Consider the following 18,935-nt stretch of genomic DNA (forward strand, 5'->3'; position numbering starts at 1 on the left):
CCAGAAGAGCTGGGTTAAATAAATTAAAGCACGTTCATACAAGAAGATAACACACAGCTATCTGATAGGGCTGTATCACTGACAGGAACAGACTCCAAGGCTTACCACAGAGTTCAAAAAGTAACCAGTGTAGTAAATAATGTGCCAAGTATTAGGCTGGTAGTGAGGGGAACAGGATGGAAGGGTTGGTTTTGTTTTACTGTACATTACTTTATTCTCTGTTTTCTTTTATCATGCACTGGTATGACTTTTGTCAAAAAGCATTTTAAATGTAAGCTTTAAGATATATGCACAAAGAAATATGCAAAACATATAAAATAACTTAAAAATTCTTTTTCTGTTGAAATATGGGCATGCCGGGGGAAATTTCATGCAATTCAAAAGAGTATAAAGAAGAAAACAGAAAATTATCCACATGCCCACTATTCACAATAGTCACTGATTATAGTCAGGAACTGCCATTCGTCCAGGCTGGGGGTGCAGAGGGGTGCACATACACGCCTTTGCTGCACACGTTTCTGTATTTGCACATCCATCTCGGTAGGCTGGCCTAAGAGTCACATCCGAACTGAGAGTGACTATGCCTAAGGAACTTTGCTTGCTTTCCAACTCATTTTACTGGAAGACACGTGATGCAGATTTGCCCAATGCCAAGTTCTACAAAACACAGCACCAACATGAAGGCTCCAGGATATTTAGCACCATGTTTAGCTTATTAAGAGACACTAGATTGTGAAGCTGCTCCCTAGAGCATGGACTCCAAGGGCACACATATCTTTTGGTCTGTTTTGATCTCTGCCTTGTGCTTAGGAAAGCACATGGTACACAGCCGGCATTCAGTATTTGTTAAATAAACAGGCTTGCCTTGGACTTCTTTTTTATACACAGTATCCAGCAGAAGCCCTTGGCAAATGGGTTCCCAGAGCCAAGAGGGCTGTTCAGCCTCAGGCAAACAGACCATAGCCTGTCCCACCTCCTTTCCCACCCCTGTCAGGGATCTGCCTTGCTGGCTACACAGGCCACGGCAACAGGAGACAAAGGACGGCCTAGAAAAAGCTGCTCTCTCCAGTTTTAGCCTCCTCCCTCGGCATCCAGAAGAGCTGCTAGAGCATTTTCACTACCGATGCCTGACCAGGGCTATTCAAAAACAGTTGCTTTGACATGTAACAAATGAAAACCAGCCTGTAGGAAAAGAAAATTCTAGAAGACTCAAGAAAATATGGACCTGATCACATGGAGACCTCACTTTCACAAATCTTCAAGGCCTTGATGTAAACACTCGGTAAAAATAGTGATTATTTCTAAAAATTAATAGCAAGTTCTGTGGAGAAACAAGGCTAAAATTCTTCTGATTATATTGTAAGAGACCTATACGTGTAGGTTCCCAAAAGCATGAGGAAACACAAACCAGGAAGCATAAGGTAACGATAAAATATGAATTCAATTAAAGCTGGCACGAACACTGTCCAGAGACAAATACAGTGTTTATAACAGGGAAATTAACAACAAAATTGCACAATAAAACAAGGTACAAATAAATGCCCAGCTCTACACATAACTTAATTATTATAAAATTATTACTATCAATGTAATCTATCCACATAGCAATATAAATATTATGCACCATTGAACAGGACATGGGAACCTCCTATATTTCAGTATATTTTGGTATGTGAAGAGAAATACAATTAATTGTTAAGTTTCTAAAAGGGGAGGGTGATTTATAGACCAATGCATGTAACATGAATCTATAGATTCAAAAAACAGAAACCTATATATCAATATTCACCTTTACATATACACATAGAAAAATGCACTGCAACTTATTACTAACAGCAATTTCTAGAGGTGCACCTACAGAGTGCAACACTACTTTCTATTTCCTGCACGTCATACATAGTTTGAAAATTGTTTCTGAACAGTGTAGTTTATAATGAGGGGAGAAGTCCATTTAAAAATCTGCGAGCAGACCTTTCCCCCTTAGGAGACCTTGGACAACGTCATTTTCTTCCTCCTCCAAAACACCAGGATTGTGCAAAAGTTCCACCGCAGAGGGTGCTCTGGGAGTGTTACAGGTGTGGCTGCTTATTTTCACTAAAATAATCTGTTTTGGCATAAACCCTATCTCAGTGAGTGGCTAATGAGTTACTTTCAAGGTGCTATTAATGTTTAATCTGTACCAGCAGATTAATTTATTTCAGAATAAGTCTAGTTAGGGTTTGAGGTTTTTTGTTTTTTTTTTACATTAAAGACAGCTATGCTTTTCATTCATAATCATTCGCTGAGACGCTAATTCTTGCTGATCCCGCACCTGCTCACTTCAGCTTGAGGCAGTTTGCTATACACTTCCATCATGTTGACTGCTGATGCCGTTTCCCACCCATTCGACAGGAGCCGTTCTTTCTAGAATGTATGATGGAGAGAAATGGAGAAGGTACAAGGCACTGTTGTACAAATCCAAGACAGTCTTTAAGCACATGAGAATTTCCCTTAGAAGACTCCTCTTTTGAAAGCCTATCCTGGCTCCTATCTACCTTCTTTTTATTTTCCAATTTTCTACACCAACATAGACTGTTACAGTCACTCAAGTATTTATGATATTAAATCACTGGAATATTTTAATATTCTAATGATATATTGTCTGGGATTTGCCTTAAAATATTCCAATGACAACACTAACAAAAACTGGGGATAAATAAAACAATATGGGTCAAATGTGAATTACACACTGGTTGATGGGACATGGGTGTTCCTTTTACTATTCCCTCTATGTTCATTATTATTTGAAAATCTACATAATCAAAGTTTTAAATAACAAGGTATAGGGAACGTAAATGTGTATTTTCCACACCAAGGGCTTGGACTTCCCTAGCATGATGACCTAGTGACCCACACAAAGCCCAACCTTCTCTGATCGTGAAGGGAAGATGCCCTTCCCTGAGTGGCTAAGGGTACAAGAGGATGTCCCAGTCCCCACTCTCTGACCTGTGACTCTAATGACTTGCAGGTCTCTACTCCTGCCAGGTCACACTGTCGCCTCCGCAGGTTTTCGATCATGATCTGTCCAAACCGGTCATCCATGTTCACCTGGGAAGGGAAAGAGGAGGCTGGGCATTGCCAGAAGGGTTTTTTTGTTTCTCAAATATGCAAAATAGACACCACCACTCTATTTCTAACCAGTCTAGGCCGACATCTGCTAATACCCAATGCAGGTCACAGAAGCAGGTGCAGGACAGCATTCAGGACTGACAAGAACGTACACCGCTACAGCCCCTAGAAGGTGACTGGATGGTATGTGCTCGGCCTGGGAGCCAGCCATGCCACTGCCAGCGAGCTGTTCTGCAGGTATACTCACACATGCATGCGAGGGTACAAGAATGTTTAGGGCAGCATTATGTGTGACAGGAAGAACCTGGAAGGGATTTAAATGCCCATCATCTGGGATCAGAGAAATTATAGCATGGTCATTTAATGGAATATTATTGCATTGCCATAAAACAGGAAAAGTTTTGGGACTGGAAAAGAGGACCCACATGTTGGTACAGATACAGACGCAGATATAAAATAATGATGATAAACTCTTAAAGGTAAGGTACAGAGGAATGTGTAGAATATGCTCCTACCTGCTTTTAAGAAAAAAAAAAACCTCTATGCTTATATACGCACAGAATAATGCTGGAATCTGGCCATGTAGCTTCCCAGGTTAAAGGGCAGGGTAGGAGAGAGACCTCCTTTCCTTGCCTATTCTTTTGTACTATTTGATTTTTTAAAAAAATTTGCATGTGGTGTTACTTTTTGAATAAAGAACCATTTTAAACCAGTTTAAAAAAACATTAATGTATATATACACACAAATGCCACAAAACAGAATACAATACACCTTATCATAGCATATAGGCTATCGCCCTATCACATACAAGGTATCAAAACATCATCATTTTAATACATACAATGCTTCCCAGAGTTCCTGTGACAATGCTGCCCGACAAGAACCAGCATTACTCTTTTGGTGGATGTATGAGGCTTAAGGCACTAATGGTCATAATGCACACTATTCTCTCAGGATCGAAGGGTGTCTGTGGGCACATGCTCTGTCGTTTCATTGCTTGGGTTTGAATCTTGGCCTGACACTTTCTAGCTGCAAGGCTGTGAGGCTGCAGGCAAGCTACCTAATCGCTCTGTGCTTCAGTTCCCTTACCCACAAAACCTGGGGGCTATTGTGATAAACAAGTTAATACACATAAAACTCATGGGATGTGCCTGCTATCTAGTTGGCAAATTCTACAAATCTGCCATCCTTATTTTATCGGTATTGACTTGATCATCACCCATGCAGTTTCTGTCATTTTAAATGACTGACCAGAAAATCACTGAAGGCATGGGAGCACTTAATACACGTGGGATGCTGATGATTCTGTATTTGTTAGGAAATTAAGTTAAATGTTTATGATTCACAAAGTGAGATGAGAGGTGGGGATTGAGCCAGTTTAGGGATGGCTGTGGACAACAGATTGAAAACTGGAACATCCCCATGCCTGCTCCCAAGTGACAGAGTCTGTGGTCAAAATTCACTTCGTCCACCATCTCCATATGCTGTTTGAATAAGAGAATACACAAATGAAACAAGATGGACAAAGCTAGATGAACATCCACAATATGTGTAAACAGCAGAATTCATTTTCTCCAGGCATGGATCCTGCAGGCAAAGATGGATTCTCAGGATTTACAGAAAGGAAAGATGAAGCCAGCTACCTTTATACCCATACACCAGGACTGCACACTGAGTCTGAGGAATGCCCCCAATTGGAGAGGGAAGGAAGAAAAAGCAAACAAGAACCATCTATACAAGAATCTGGCTTGGGGCACAGGGTGGTGAAAAGGTCAACCAAGATCTAGTCTTAGATCTGTCCATAATATGTTGCAGTGGGCAAGGCATTTACTGCTCTAGTCTGTAATAAAATTTAAAAATAAAATGAGCTAAATCAATAAAAGTAAAATAAAAGCATCAATATAAACAACTACCATGTATTTAGTGCTTGTCCTGTGCCCACTGCTACATATCATCTCATGAGTTCCCATAAAAATCCAGAGAAGTTATCCCTTAAAAACAGGGCAGCCTGAGTGGCTCAGTGGTTTAGTGCTACTTTCAGCCCAGGGCGTGATCCTGGAGACCCCATATCGAGTCCCATGTCAGGCTCCCTGCATGAGGCTTGCTTCTCCCTCTGCCTGTCTCTCTGCCTGTCTCTGTCTCTCATGAATAAATAAATAAAAGCTAAAAAAAAAAAAAACCATAATAACAAGGACCTGAGGCTCAGAGAGATCCAAAGAACAGCTCATGCCTGCCTAACAGCCAGGCAATGCTGGAAATGCTCTTATACAAATTAACTTGCTTCTTCCTCACTACCACCCTACGGAGTTGGGCTGTCATTATTTTCATTTTTCAGATAATAAGACAGGCACAGAGAAGTTATTAAACTTGTCCAGGTCATGCAGCTAGGCAGTTTACCTCCAGACCATGGACTCCCAACCACCATGAATTCTGTCTAAGGTCACACAGCCAAGCATAAGAGCAAGGACCAGGATTTGGTTCCAAGCTGAATAATTCCAAACCTCTAAAACATAACCCTTTCCATTAGGATCAGAAGAGAAAAACGGGCAGCCAGTGGACCAAATTCAGTGATCTTAGAAATTAAGAAATTTTATCTTAAAATCCTGCCTTGTAATTTATCCTGAAAAACTGGGGAGTTCTCAACTCTAGGCTCATATGCCCACAGGGTAACAACCAGCTGGCCACTCCCATGAGATGGGACATGGATTCTCTGGTTCACCACAGTCCCCACCATTCCTGCCTGCTTTACATTGGCCAACTCCGTCCATTTGTATCACCAGCCTTCCTCTGAAGGAATCTGATTTTGCTACCCCTAAACCCACAGGACAGCCAAAAGTCCCTCCATCATGGTCTGTGGCTCTATAGTACATACAATGATAAAATAAGAACTCAAAAAACTTTTATAAAGGCCAAGATAGAAGTTCCAAAGTCTCTGGCTATAGGTTCACAGGAGGTCAACAAATTAGGAATACTGGGGATTGCAACAATCAATGAGAAAGGAAGTATGTGAGTGGCCAGAGGTAGAAGGAAAATAAGTGGGCATACTGAAGTTGCTCAAATAGCGTAAGCCACCAAGGGAATACAAGCAGAATGCAAATGCCTCATGCTCCCGTTTACCTGTTCGTAGTTTATGAACATGGCAGTCTCAAAATTGTTGGCTGCCCATTTGAGAAGGTTGGCAGACTGTTCCGGAGTCATGTAAACCAGCACACATTCAGTTATCAGGAGTGTTGGCAATCTTAAGAGAAGAAAAACAGGCACATATGTATGTATTCATCAAACCGGGACTCTCTAGGGGTGCCTGGGTGGCTCAGTCAGTTAAGCACCAGCTCTTCATTTCGGCTCAGGTCATGACCTTAGGGTGGTGAGATCAAGCCTTGTGCTGGGCTCCCTGCTCAGTAGGGAGTCTGCTGGAGATCTTCCTGTCTGCTTCTTCCTCTGCTGCTCCCCTTACTCACATGCATACTCTCATAATTAAATCAAATCTTCAAGTATACATTAAAATGAATGGAACTCTAATGGCACACACATGGCAGTACTGGCAGGGCAGGAAAACTCTGTTTTTCACACCCCAGGAGAATATGACGTACTGAACAAGTGCATTAACAATCAACGTACTAATAGATATAGAATACCATCACGACCCAAAGTTTTGGGACTGTAAAAAGGTGAGCAATGAGCAAGGATTTGTCCTGCTTGTGAAACAGTGTTAAAGGTGTGTGGTGGTATGTAAACATGGCTACAAATTCTCCCTCATCCTGCATGCACATGGTAACAATGTGACACTGCAGACCATTCCATTCCACAGGCAGATACTCTTTCCCTTCCTCTGGAATCAGGCATCCTGATCTGCCTGCTGTCCACATATGAGCGAACTATAGGGGATATCGGCTATACCTGGGCCCAGCAGAAGAATCTGCTAGTGAAGCCCAGCCCCAACTGTTAACTTGCAGAATCCTGAGCAACTTATGAATTGCTCTAAATTGTGAGTTGTTCTAAAGTATGAGTTCTTCTAAACCACTGAGTTTGGTGAGATTTTGTTACATATCAAAAACTGATACAATGCAGAAATAGTGATACTCATTTAACCAAATCTAATTCTTCTTCTCTAAATTTTTACCATTGAGAATTGACAACAACACAAACAGTCTTCAGGAAATGACACTTACTAGTGTGCACTCTGACTTACCAGACCTGAAGAATGAACAAATGATGGAATAGGAAAAACAATAAAGTCCTAGAGAAATCTCTAAAAGCCTTAATTCTTAAAAGGGAACATGGGCAGCTCCAAATTATGTGAGCTCTGCTGGTTTAGTCCTGACTCCTTTACTGGATCCTCTTTCCTTCTCTGCTCCTATATACTGCTGTTCCTTGGGGCTGATTACTGTTTTACTCAAAAAGTAGGTGGGTTATCTTTTTTATTTTTTTAAGATTGATCGATTGATTGATTTTAGAGACAGTGTGCACATGGGAAGGGGGAGGGGCAGAGCAAGAGAGAGCACCCTGAGCAGACTCCCTGCTGAGCACAGAGCCCAACATGGAGCTCAATCCCATGACCCTGAGATCATGACCTGAGCTGATATCAAGAGTCAGACACTCAACCAACTGAGCCACCCAGGTGCCCCACAAGTGGGTTACTTCTGTCCAACTTTATTGGTGAGGGAATCTCAAAACAAATAAATTATCTGAACTCGAATGCCCAAGGAAGTAGTTGAAAAGAATATGGTATATGTTACTGTCAGAATGGAAGGAAGCTGTATAGCTGGACTCAGTGCACAGACCCACAATCACCAGAAAGTCTACCCACAAATAAGTGCCAACTCTGACCTGACAGTATCAATTATCCACTGTTACTATTCATCTGGATTTCCTTTTTTTTTGGGGGGGGGGGGGCAATGGAAAGTTATATAACTCAAGTTATTTATGGATATATATCCAAATACTCTCTGGACTCAACTGGATCATGGTAAAAAGAAACTAAGGGCACTAGAACCAGAAGAAAGTCAATTAAGTCTGAGTTGCAAGCAAAGTTGAAAATTAGAAAGAAAAACATTAAAAATATATTTTTAAAATTAGCAATAAGTTTTTAAACCCCAAATTATATCAACAGAAATGATTAGAAAAAGTGAAGAAGGAGTGGGGAAAAAGTTCCAAACCATGAACAGGTTGACAATTAGAGAAATATAGCTCCAAAAGCCTGTTCAATGCAAAAGGTGCCCATTATGACTTATTACCATGTGGGGAAGCCAGGTGAAGAAGTCTACATGGGAATTTTTTATATTATTTTTACAAATTTTTTGTAGATTCAAATTATTTGAAAATGAAAAGTTAAAGTTTTAAGGGTATTTTAAAGAGGTAGCCATTGGTAATTTTATTTTTTTTTCATTGGTAATTTTAAAAACAGAATTCCTACTTTTCAAAATATAAGTGAAAGCAAAGCAAAACGAAGACAGCCATAGAGGAAAACACAAAGCACAAATGAAGTCCTGTAGAATTATATATGTAATTCTAACACTTCTACCATAGCAACTGTTCTTCATCCATTTTGTAGAAGTCCAAAAGCAAGGCAAACTTCCCTATGAAGAGCTAGCCTGATTTTAACTGATTATTTCCCTGGTCTTTTAGCACATTTGCTCCAATAGCAGGTTACTACAGTGGTAGGAGGCTGCAGCTGGTTACCACAGTGGCCATAGTAATCTACAGGAGACTCTATGTGCAAATTTTTGTTCAACTGCTTTCCCAAGCATATTTAATCTTCAAGACCGTCTTATAAAGTAGGTTTTACTCCAGTTCATAAATGAAGAAATGAAGGTTCAGAGAGGCTTCTGGGGGATTTTAAGAAAACAAAACAAAAACAAAAAACTGTCCCTATTAAAGAACTTGTAAGCAGGAGAGGTCACCTGGAACCCAGGATCAGATTCCAACACTCAGGCCCTCCTCATTCTGAGAGGGCTCCAGGTATACCAGTGTTAGCTTTGAGTAATCTATTGATCCTCACTCACTACTGTGCCCCCAAGAAAACCAGTGGTGTCCTTGAAAGTGAAACATCCCTGCTTCTAAAAGAAGAATACACTACAGGCTGCGATCTGGGAACCATATAAAGGGTTTCCCAAACGAAAAAAGAGGCATATTACGTACAGTGCATTGACCTGGCTCTCTGAACACTCAGTGAGAAAGACAAAGAGATAGTAAGCACTGGGTTAGTGAGTGCCATCCCGGACATCTGTGCAGGCAGAGATGCCAATCCCAACAATGACAACCTGGTTTTTCTAGGCTAACCACGTTAACAAGAACGTCAAAGTGCAGGGATGACAGCCATCACCACTTTAACGAAAGATGTGGCTTACAGACCCGCAGCCCGCGGGTGGCCCGCGAGGGGGCTTCGGCTCCTGGGCTTTGTGGCCACCGCTGCAGCCTGGTGCTCTGGAGCCACCACTCTGGGAGCCCGGGGCCCTCCAGGCCGCCTCCGCCCCCACCTTGCCAGCCCCTCCCCCATCACCGCAGGATAGCTAACAGCCAGGACAAACTTAGTGGAAAATGCAAAACAATGAAATTATAAAACCTGCCAAACACTTCTCCGAGTTGGAAAAGAGCATCCTGCTTGCTTTGGTAGAAAAGTACAAATAAGTGCTGGAATATAAGAAAAGTGATGCGCGAACTACTGCACTCAAGCAGCATACCTGGCAGGCTCTCGGCCACGAATACAACTCTCAGCCAAGCATGTCACTGTGGGATTTCAAACAGCTGAAGAAGTGCTGGGAGAACATCAAGGCTTGGACCAAAAAGATTATGGCCCGTGAGAGGAGAGAGAAGGTGAAACGGAGCATCAACCCTCTTCTGAGCACGCACGTGCTCAGGAAGAAGATGGCCAGCATGCTGCCGGAGCAGCTCTACTCCCTGTGGAGCCCTCCAGATGAGGAGCCAGAATACCACCCTGACAACGCAGCCCAAGAATCATTCGCTGTTTTAAATAGAGAACTGTGCGATGATGAGAAAGAGTTCATACATTTTCCAGTGTGTGAGGGGACCTCTCAACCTGAACCCTCGTGTTCACCTGTCAGAATCACAGCCAATAAACACTCCAGGAGCAAAACCTCTCAGGAAGGTGCTTTAAAAAGATGCATGAGGAAGAACACCATCAACAGATGTCCATCTTACAGCTGCAGCTGATACAAATGAACGAGGTGCATGTGGCCAAAATCCAGCAGATAGAGTGGGAGTGTGAGATGGCAGAGGAGGAACACCGCATAAAAATGGAAGTTCTCAATAAATAGATGTATTGGGAAAGAAAGCTACAAACTTTCACCAAGGAGTGGCTTGTCTCCTCATTTAACTGGCCCTTTCCTAATTCACCCTAAGACTGCCGGGTCGGCTCCCTTGTAACCAGCCCGTGTGGGCAAAGAAAGTCTGGAACGTGAACTTGCGGTCAGGAACTTGTAACAGAGCTACAACTAGGAAACTTGGAGCGGTAGTAGTCGCGTATTTAAGAATACATTCAGGTAAACAGCTAACTGCACCCTGTGTACCCCTTCAGTGGCAAAGAAGTTGTACCAGTCTCCTGAAAATGATCACTATGAGTGCTATAATTCTGAATGTAATGTCTCTTAATTAGAATTCATACAAGAACCATGTGCAAGTGTTTTTTTTTACATCAGATTGCAAGTGTGACTATAAGAAAGTGTGGCTGATTTTTTTTCTTATTAGACAGCAGAACTTTTCTAGCCAAATGAATGCGCTCCTATTGAAAGCAGCAGAAAGACCCAGGAGGCCACACATTGTTTCTGCAGTGGTGGTGCTGTTGCTCAGAACTTGTGGGAAGTCGTTAGGGAACCTCCCTGAGAGCCACACACAGCAGCTCATTGTTTTTTTTTTTTTCCTTATCAGTGTCATTTGAGTGGCTTTTCTGATTTTAAACAGTCCAACAAAACTAAAAGACAACCTACAGAATGGGAGAAGATATTTGCAAATGACATATCAGATAAAGGGCTAGTTTCCAAAATCTATAAAGAACTTATGAAACTCAACACCAAAGAAACAAACAATCCAATCATAAAATGGGCAAAAGACATGAAGAGAAATCTCACAGAGGAAGACATGGACATGGCCAACATGCACATGAGAAAATGCTCTGCATCACTTGCCATCAGGGAAATACAAATCAAAACCACAATGAGATCCCACCTCACACCAGGGAGAATGGGGAAAATTAACAAGGCAGGAAACAACAAATGTTGGAGAGGATGCGGAGAAAAGGGAACCCTCTTACACTGTTGGTGGGAATGTGAACTGGTGCAGCCACTCTGGAAAACTGTGTGGAGGTTCCTCAAAGAGTTAAAAATAGACCTGCCCTACGACCCAGCAATTGCACTGTTGGGGATTTACCCCAAAGATTCAGATGCAATGAAACGTCGGGACACCTGCACCCCGATGTTTCTATCAGCAATGGCCACAATAGCCAAACTGTGGAAGGAGCCTCGGTGTCCATCGAAAGATGAATGGATAAAGAAGATGTGGTTTATGTATATACAATGGAATATTACTCAAGCAATTAGAAACGACAAATACCCACCATTTGCTTCAACGTGGATGGAACTGGAGGGTATTATGCTGAGTGAAATAAGTCAATGGGAGAAGGACAAACAGTGTATGTTCTCATTCATTTGGGGAATATGAATAATAGTGAAAGGGAATATAAAGGAAGGGAAAAGAAATGTTGGGAAATATCAGGAAGGGAGACAGAACATAAAGACTCCTAACTCGGGGAAACGAACTAGGGGTGGTGGAAGGGGAGGAGGGCGGGTGTTGGAGGGGAATGGGTGACGGGCACTGAGGTGGACACTTGACGGGATGAGCACTGGGTGTTTTTCTGTAAGTTGGTAAATTGAACACCAATAAAAATTAATTTAAAAATAAATAAATAAATAAATAAATAAATAGGAGATCAAATGTTACAAAAAATAAAAAAAATAAAATAAACAGTCCAGCATTTGGAAGAATATATATATATATTTAAATATCTTATTTGTTTATTCATGAGAGACACAAAGAGAGAGGCAGAGACACAGAGGGAGAAGCAGGCTCCACGCAGGGAGCCCGACGTGGGACTCGATCCTGGGTCTCCAGGATCACACCCTGGACGGAAAGTGGTGCTAAACCCCTGGGCCACCGGGGCTGCCCGGAAGGATATTTTCTAATGTGGCTCATAAACTGCCTTTTAAGGCCTTTCCCCCAAAGAGGAGTTCCAAATAGCAGCTCCAACCGTGATAGTTTTGTTGGAACTAAGGATGTAACTGCTTTGAGGGAGAAACGTTCATTTAGATTTCTACAATCTGTCATGTCTGTTTTATTAAAAGATAAGACTTGGAAAAAAAAAGATGTACCAGGAAGGTCAAGCTTCAACTCCCTACACTCCCTCCTGTGTATTGCCCAAAGCTCATCTGTATTTGTGACCTGCCTACACTCTCCTTCCTCCCCTCTCAGAAGAATGAGATCTTTCCCTTCCCTCCAAGGCTCTTAGCCTCTGTCCCATTTACAGCCTCTTCTCTACTGGTGATTTCCCTAGTAGCAACTCTCTTTAATCATTCGCCACTGAATCTTTGCCTTCAATTTATTTATCTTTATTTTTTAAAGATTTTATTCATTTATTCATGAAAGACACAGAGAGAGAGGCAGAGACATAGGCAGAGGGAAAAGCAGGCACCCCGCAGGGAGCCTGATGCAGGACTTGATCCCAGGACCCCAGGATCACGACCTGAGCCAGAGCGAGACGCTCAACCACTGAGTCACCCAGGTGCCCCTTTAACTTAGTTTTAAAGTCACTTTCCATTTCCCCTACGTTCCCCTCAAACCTCTCCCTTGAGTTACTCACCTCAAATATTGTTGAACGTGTCATCTTCGCTGACAGTAAGCTGTGTAGACATGTCTTTTACCTACCTCCCCCACTGGTGAATTCCAATCTAATTCTGAGCAGCATCAGTGTGCTAAAACCATGCATTTCACTCCCCTCCACTGTTCCCCAAAGGTACCTGTTCCCAAGAATTTGATGTAAACACTTCCAGTCCATTTTTAAAATATTTCTGTGATACATACATGTAATCATCGAAGTATATATAGTATTTTGAGGGTTTGATTTTACACACTTGGTATCACACTGTGTATATTATCCTACAACTTGATTTTTTTTAAATACATTATGTGTTTTGAGTTCTCTCCATGTTAATCTAGGTCATGTGTTTTACATGTTGTTCATTCTTGATGGACATTCAGAATGTTTCTAATTTTCTGCTACTAAAAATGGTGCCCATGACAAACATCCTACTTGTAGATACATGCAGACCTTCTTGGGATGCACACATCCCAAAGTAGAACACACTACTGTATCATACAGTATACTTGCTCATGGGGAACTTCCAGATTGTTCCTCAAAATGACTGCACCAAATTCACTTGCACCAGTGGTGCCTGATCATTCTCATTTTCCCATAAACCTTGCCAATACTTGACGTCAGACTTTTACATTTTTGCCAACTTGAACGGAGTTAAAAAAAAAAAAAGAGTTCCCTCTGATCACTACTGAGGTTCAACATATGACACTCATATTTCTTCTTTGAGCTACCTTGTCATCTCTCTTTTGACACTCAATTTCTTCTTTGAGCTACCTTGTCATCTCTCGTTTGCCTTTTTCCTATGGGACTTACTTTTTTCTTTTACAGTTTTTCTTTATGTATTCTGGATACTAGTCCTTTCTTTATATAATTGCAATTACAGGTTTCTATGCATTTAATTATCTTCTCTCAAACTTTATATTAGGCATCAGTATGTTACAAAAGTAACACACGTAATTCTGCTGTGAAAACAGGCTTGAGGAAATTTTGCTTCTAAGAATATTTCAGAAAACCACTCTCAGGAGCAATGAAACGATAAACATTTCAGAATAAAAAATGGGATGCATGTTATCATGCTGCAATTTTAACTGGCCTTATATTAGCAAGAAATCACAAATGCATAAGAGGTTAAAAAAAAAATCTCACTGTGGATTTATGTTACATTTCTTTAGTTTCTCTTCCAGTTCAGGTAAATCTCGGAGATCTGCTCCAACAATGGCATATCTCTTTGAATCCAAAAAGTGTCCATCTGTAAATCCAAGAACAGATTATCATTTCAACAGAAATGAGATTAATAATCATGAGATTACAATTTAATGGATTTTTTTTTCAAAATTAAATTTATTGTTTTTCTCCATTATAAAAATACATGCTCTGTTATGGGGGGAAAAGTCAGGAAGGAAAAGGGTAGAAATGAACCAAAACCACACCCTCCAAAGATAACAATTAGTATTTTGGTGTAGAACATCCCAGCCTTTTTTCTAGTGCATAAACTCACATACGCAACATAAACACATTCTTACAAAAATACACACATACCTCACACAGAAAAGAGAAAACAGGGCCAAGTCTTTTGAAAATTGCTGTTCTTACTTAACAGTAACAATGACATCATTCTCTGTAATAACTTCCTGGCATTCCATGAGTGGATAAAACAACTTACTCAGCCAATCTTTCACTATTAGATATGTGGTATTTCCAAGTCTTCTCCATCTGAAGCACTGCAATGAGCAACTTTGTATAGACATTATGAAATACCTGTCAAGTAGGTCTCTATGAGTGGAATTAGGAAGTCAAAGGATAAGCCTATGTAAATACTGGTACCGACTGGCTGGTTGCTCTCTAAATGTTGTGCCAATCTATGAGATACTGTGTGTAAAAGAAAATTGTTTCTATACTATTTACAAATAAAATGATATTTACTTTAAAATATTTAAAATATTGTAATTAAAAAATTTTTTTTAATATTTAAAATAAAACTCTAGCAGAGGGACACCTGGAGGGCTTGAGCATCTGCCTTCGGCTCAGGTCGTGAACCTGGAGTCCCAGGATTAAGTCCCACATTGGGCTCCCTGCATGGAGCCTGCTTCTCCCTCTGCCTGTGTCTCTGCCTCTCTGTCTCTCATGAAATAAATAAATAAAATTAAAAAAACAAATACTCCAGCAGAGATTGGAGATGGAATGGTTTACATAGTGGTTCTCAAGCTTTGGCAGCCACATGCACCTGGAAACCTCGTTAAACCACAGATTGATGGGCTCCACCCTGAGTTTCTGATTCAGTAGATCATTCAAAAGTAGAATTTTTTCAAATTCTTTCAAAAGTTAGAAATCTGTATTTCTAACAAGTGCCCAGGCAGTGTTGCTGCCACGAGTTTATAGGATTAACACTTTTAGAACCACTGGTACAGATGAAGTTGGCCACAGTTAAAATTTAGGTATTGGGTACATGGGGGTTCACTGATTTATTCTTACGTATGCCTGAAAATGTTGTCAATTTAAAGTTTAAAAAAATGGATTATAATTCAAAAAAAAAAAAAAAGAAAAAGAAAAAAGAAAACTGCTTGGTTGTTTACCCAAAGCATTGCTTGCTCAGCTTCCTGAAGGGTACAAACCATGGAAGGAACTGGAACATCCAACAGCCATCCTGTATCAATGCTAATGGCTCAGGTTCGCTTGGCTCTGAGGGTCATGGGAGAAAAAGGGGAAGAGGCTAAACCACAGTGTGTCTGAAAACTCTCTGATGCTGGTAACCTCATTTGGCTGACTCAAATACACTGGGCCACATACCATTAAGCTAAAAGAAGTACCTCCTGGGAACCTGTTAGATGTTAGCCAAGCAGGGAAATCCAAAGTCAACCAATGTGCCACAAGACCCAAGTCAGAAAAAGAACATGAAGACTATGAAGGCATTTGTCTGCCGTATTAGGAGATCAAATAATGATTCCTGAACACCTGTGTGCCTTCTTGTAAACAATATACATAATAATAAAAAGCATGCTTGGAGTGAGTTATTCTATCCCTGATCCAAAAAAAAAAAAAAGAGAGAGAGAGAGATGGACTACAAAAACACCAGCACATTTATTCATTTGAGCATTCAAGGGTGTATTTATTCAATCAACAATCTCTGCATGCCAGACACTGTTCTTCTAGGTGATGAACAAGAAGAGCAAGGTCCCTGCATCTCATTAGGCTTACCCTCCCTACAAAGGAGGGAGGGAGATAATGAATCATTAAACAAAGGAAGAATTAAGAGACTATCAGAGTATTAGGTGCTATGAAGCAAATAAATAGGAAAAAAAAAATAGGAGGGCAGGGGTCAGTCTTTCACCTGTTGGTCAAAGAGGGCTTCTCAGAGGAGGCAGCAGCTAACCTGAGACATGGATGATTTAAAGGAGCCAGAGAAGCAAAATTAGGGGAAGGGAGTTCTAGGCCAAGGGAAAAGGAAGTGGAAAGGCCCAAAGGTGACAGTAAGCATGGCACATTCAGAGGACAGCAGGACAAAGTGGCCAGATCACAGTTACTGTTATTGTGATCAAAAGTAAAATTCGAAGGCAGACAAGAGGCCTGCTTAACTCTGTGAGTCCCAACCAGTGGATTTAAGTAGGGGAATAAGAGAACCTGATTTACTCATTCTGAGTTACTTTTCACTGTGTGCCCATTTTTTTTAAAATTTTTTATTTATTTATGATAGTCACAGAGAGAAAGAGAGGCAGAGACACAGGCAGAGGGAGAAGCAGGCTCCATGCACCGGGAGCCTGACGTGGGATTCGATCCCGGGTCTCCAGGATCGCGCCCTGGGCCAAAGGCAGGCACCAAACCGCTGCGCCACCCAGGGATCCCCATTTATATACTTTCAATTTTCTACCCTGTGCACATTTCAGCTTAAAAAAACATCAATTCAAAGATACATTTTTTTTTTTCTGCTTTAACGTTTCTGAAATCAGGATGCATCGAATAGTCAATAACATACCAGTTTAATTTGTCAGCACTTTTTCTTTCCTAATGATAAATAAATAGTAGTGAAACTCACAGTCGCAGCCTCATAGGTTTGATGAAACAGGATAATGTTTCAATTAAATTCGTATCAGTTTTATGATGACCTACCGCTTTTCTCAAGTCTTCACTCACATTTGTATTTTATTTATTTCTGTTTGAACTATCTTTTCTCAGTATGAAGGCAAGATCAAAAACTATAAAGGACAGGACCAAAAAATGTGCTTACATCAAACATACATACAGAGTTCAAAAGCAAGCAAAAGACTAAGAAAAAAAGGTGCCCAAAAAAGGCTGACAAGGGACTTTTATCAAAGAACGTATCTTTATGGTATAAAGGGCTCCTATCAATTGAAAAGAAAATGAAACAAAGCAACTGAAACAAATATGAACATTGGCAATAAAATGAAAATTTACAAAGAAATCCCACAGGCCAATAAAAGGAAGGAAGGATGCTGCATCTCATTAGCACATTCAAAGTCATTTAAAAAATTTTTAATTAATAGGTTTGGCAGAATTTTTTTTTTTTTAATGGTAATAGCCAATGTTAGTGAGGGAACAGAGTTCCCTCATCTATTTGAGAGAAAATACAAATTAGTAAAAAGGGTCTTGAAGAGCAGTTTGGCAGTAGCTATTAGAATTTGTAAGGCACAATTCTGTGAGCCAGCAATTCCTGCAAAAATTCACACGTACCTATGCTTTCTACAACACTGTTTAATAGAAAACCATAAAAAAAAAAAACACAGCAATCTAAAGGACCATCAGTACTGAACACATTAAGTAAAATGGAATTTCCATGCAAAGGAGTACTATAAAGCCATCAGAAATAATGAAGTAAACCTATCAATGGCAACACAAAGACAGCCATGATTCGCTAGGATGCAAAAAGAGCAAGTTATAAAGCAGTATGTGTAAATTATCCTCTTTATTAAAATTACACATAAATCTATTTCTTTTTAGAAATACAAGGGTGACTGGGGGGTTCAGTCGCTTAAGCAGTTGCCTTCAGCTCAGGCCAAGTTCTGGGACTGAGCCCTGAGTTGGGCTCCCTGCTCTTCCAGGGGCCTGCTTCTCCCTCTCCCTCTGCCCCAACCCCTGCTGTGTGCTCATTCTCTTTCTCTCTCTCAAATAAAATATTAAAAAAAAAAAAAAACAAAAAAACTATAGATTCACTCATTTAACAGATATATTGTTGAACAATGTATGTCTGTATTTATTTTTTAAATTTTTATTTATTTATGATAGTCACAGAGAGAGAGAGAGGCAGAGATATAGGCAGAGGGAGAAGCAGGCTCCATGCACTGGGAGCCCGATGTGGGATTCGATCCCGGGTCTCCAGGATCGCGCCCTGGGCCAAAGGCAGGCGCTAAACTGCTGCGCCACCCAGGGATCCCGTATGTATTTATTCAATGTATATATATATATTTTTTTCAACAAAAATTTATTAAACTTTTTATATACCAGGCACTGTATTATATTTCTGTGTGTGTTTTCTTATGTGTCATATTTATCTGTCTCTAGATGTATTATGCATCCATAGGAGAAAACACTCTAAACACTGGTTATCTTGGTGAGGGTAGGAGCTTATGGAGAGTCTTTACTTTTACCTCATATATTTCTGCATTGATGGATTCAAAGTAATGCAAAGTGTGACCTCTTTCATTATAGGTAATCATTCTGACACACGTATTAACCAAATATATAGAAAATTATGGTAGCTTCCATGTGGAGAAAACAGGCCAGCAAATGGCAGTGTCTGAATAGGTTCTACTTAAAATCTGCAGGAAGGAAACAAAGGCTGGGGGAGATATTATTTCTGTGGGAGTTTCTTTGCTAGGAGCATGACCATGGCACTGCAGTTGCATAGAGGCCTGTCTAGTTGTCTGATGTTTACTGTGTTATCTGTGTCTATCTTCCAAGAAGGCCATCCTCCCTGGCCATGTTTTCTCA

At 40.6% G+C, this 18,935-nt stretch overlaps 1 protein-coding gene and 1 pseudogene across 1 annotated transcript in view; one reads left to right on the forward strand and one right to left on the reverse strand.

Annotated features, from left to right (window-relative positions):
* Nucleotides 1-18,935, reverse strand: part of LCMT1 (leucine carboxyl methyltransferase 1) — a 43,371-nt gene that overhangs the window by 2,966 nt on the left and 21,470 nt on the right. Inside the window, 4 exon segments of the mRNA XM_041747205.1 lie at nt 2,312-2,403; nt 2,986-3,087; nt 6,227-6,347; nt 14,139-14,241. Of these exon segments, the coding sequence (XP_041603139.1) occupies nt 2,312-2,403; nt 2,986-3,087; nt 6,227-6,347; nt 14,139-14,241 (418 nt within the window).
* Nucleotides 8,815-11,076, forward strand: LOC121486337 (annotated as a pseudogene).

The sequence above is a fragment of the Vulpes lagopus genome, chromosome 3 (genome assembly GCF_018345385.1).
Source record: "Vulpes lagopus strain Blue_001 chromosome 3, ASM1834538v1, whole genome shotgun sequence".
In the NCBI taxonomy this organism is placed as follows: domain Eukaryota; kingdom Metazoa; phylum Chordata; class Mammalia; order Carnivora; family Canidae; genus Vulpes; species Vulpes lagopus.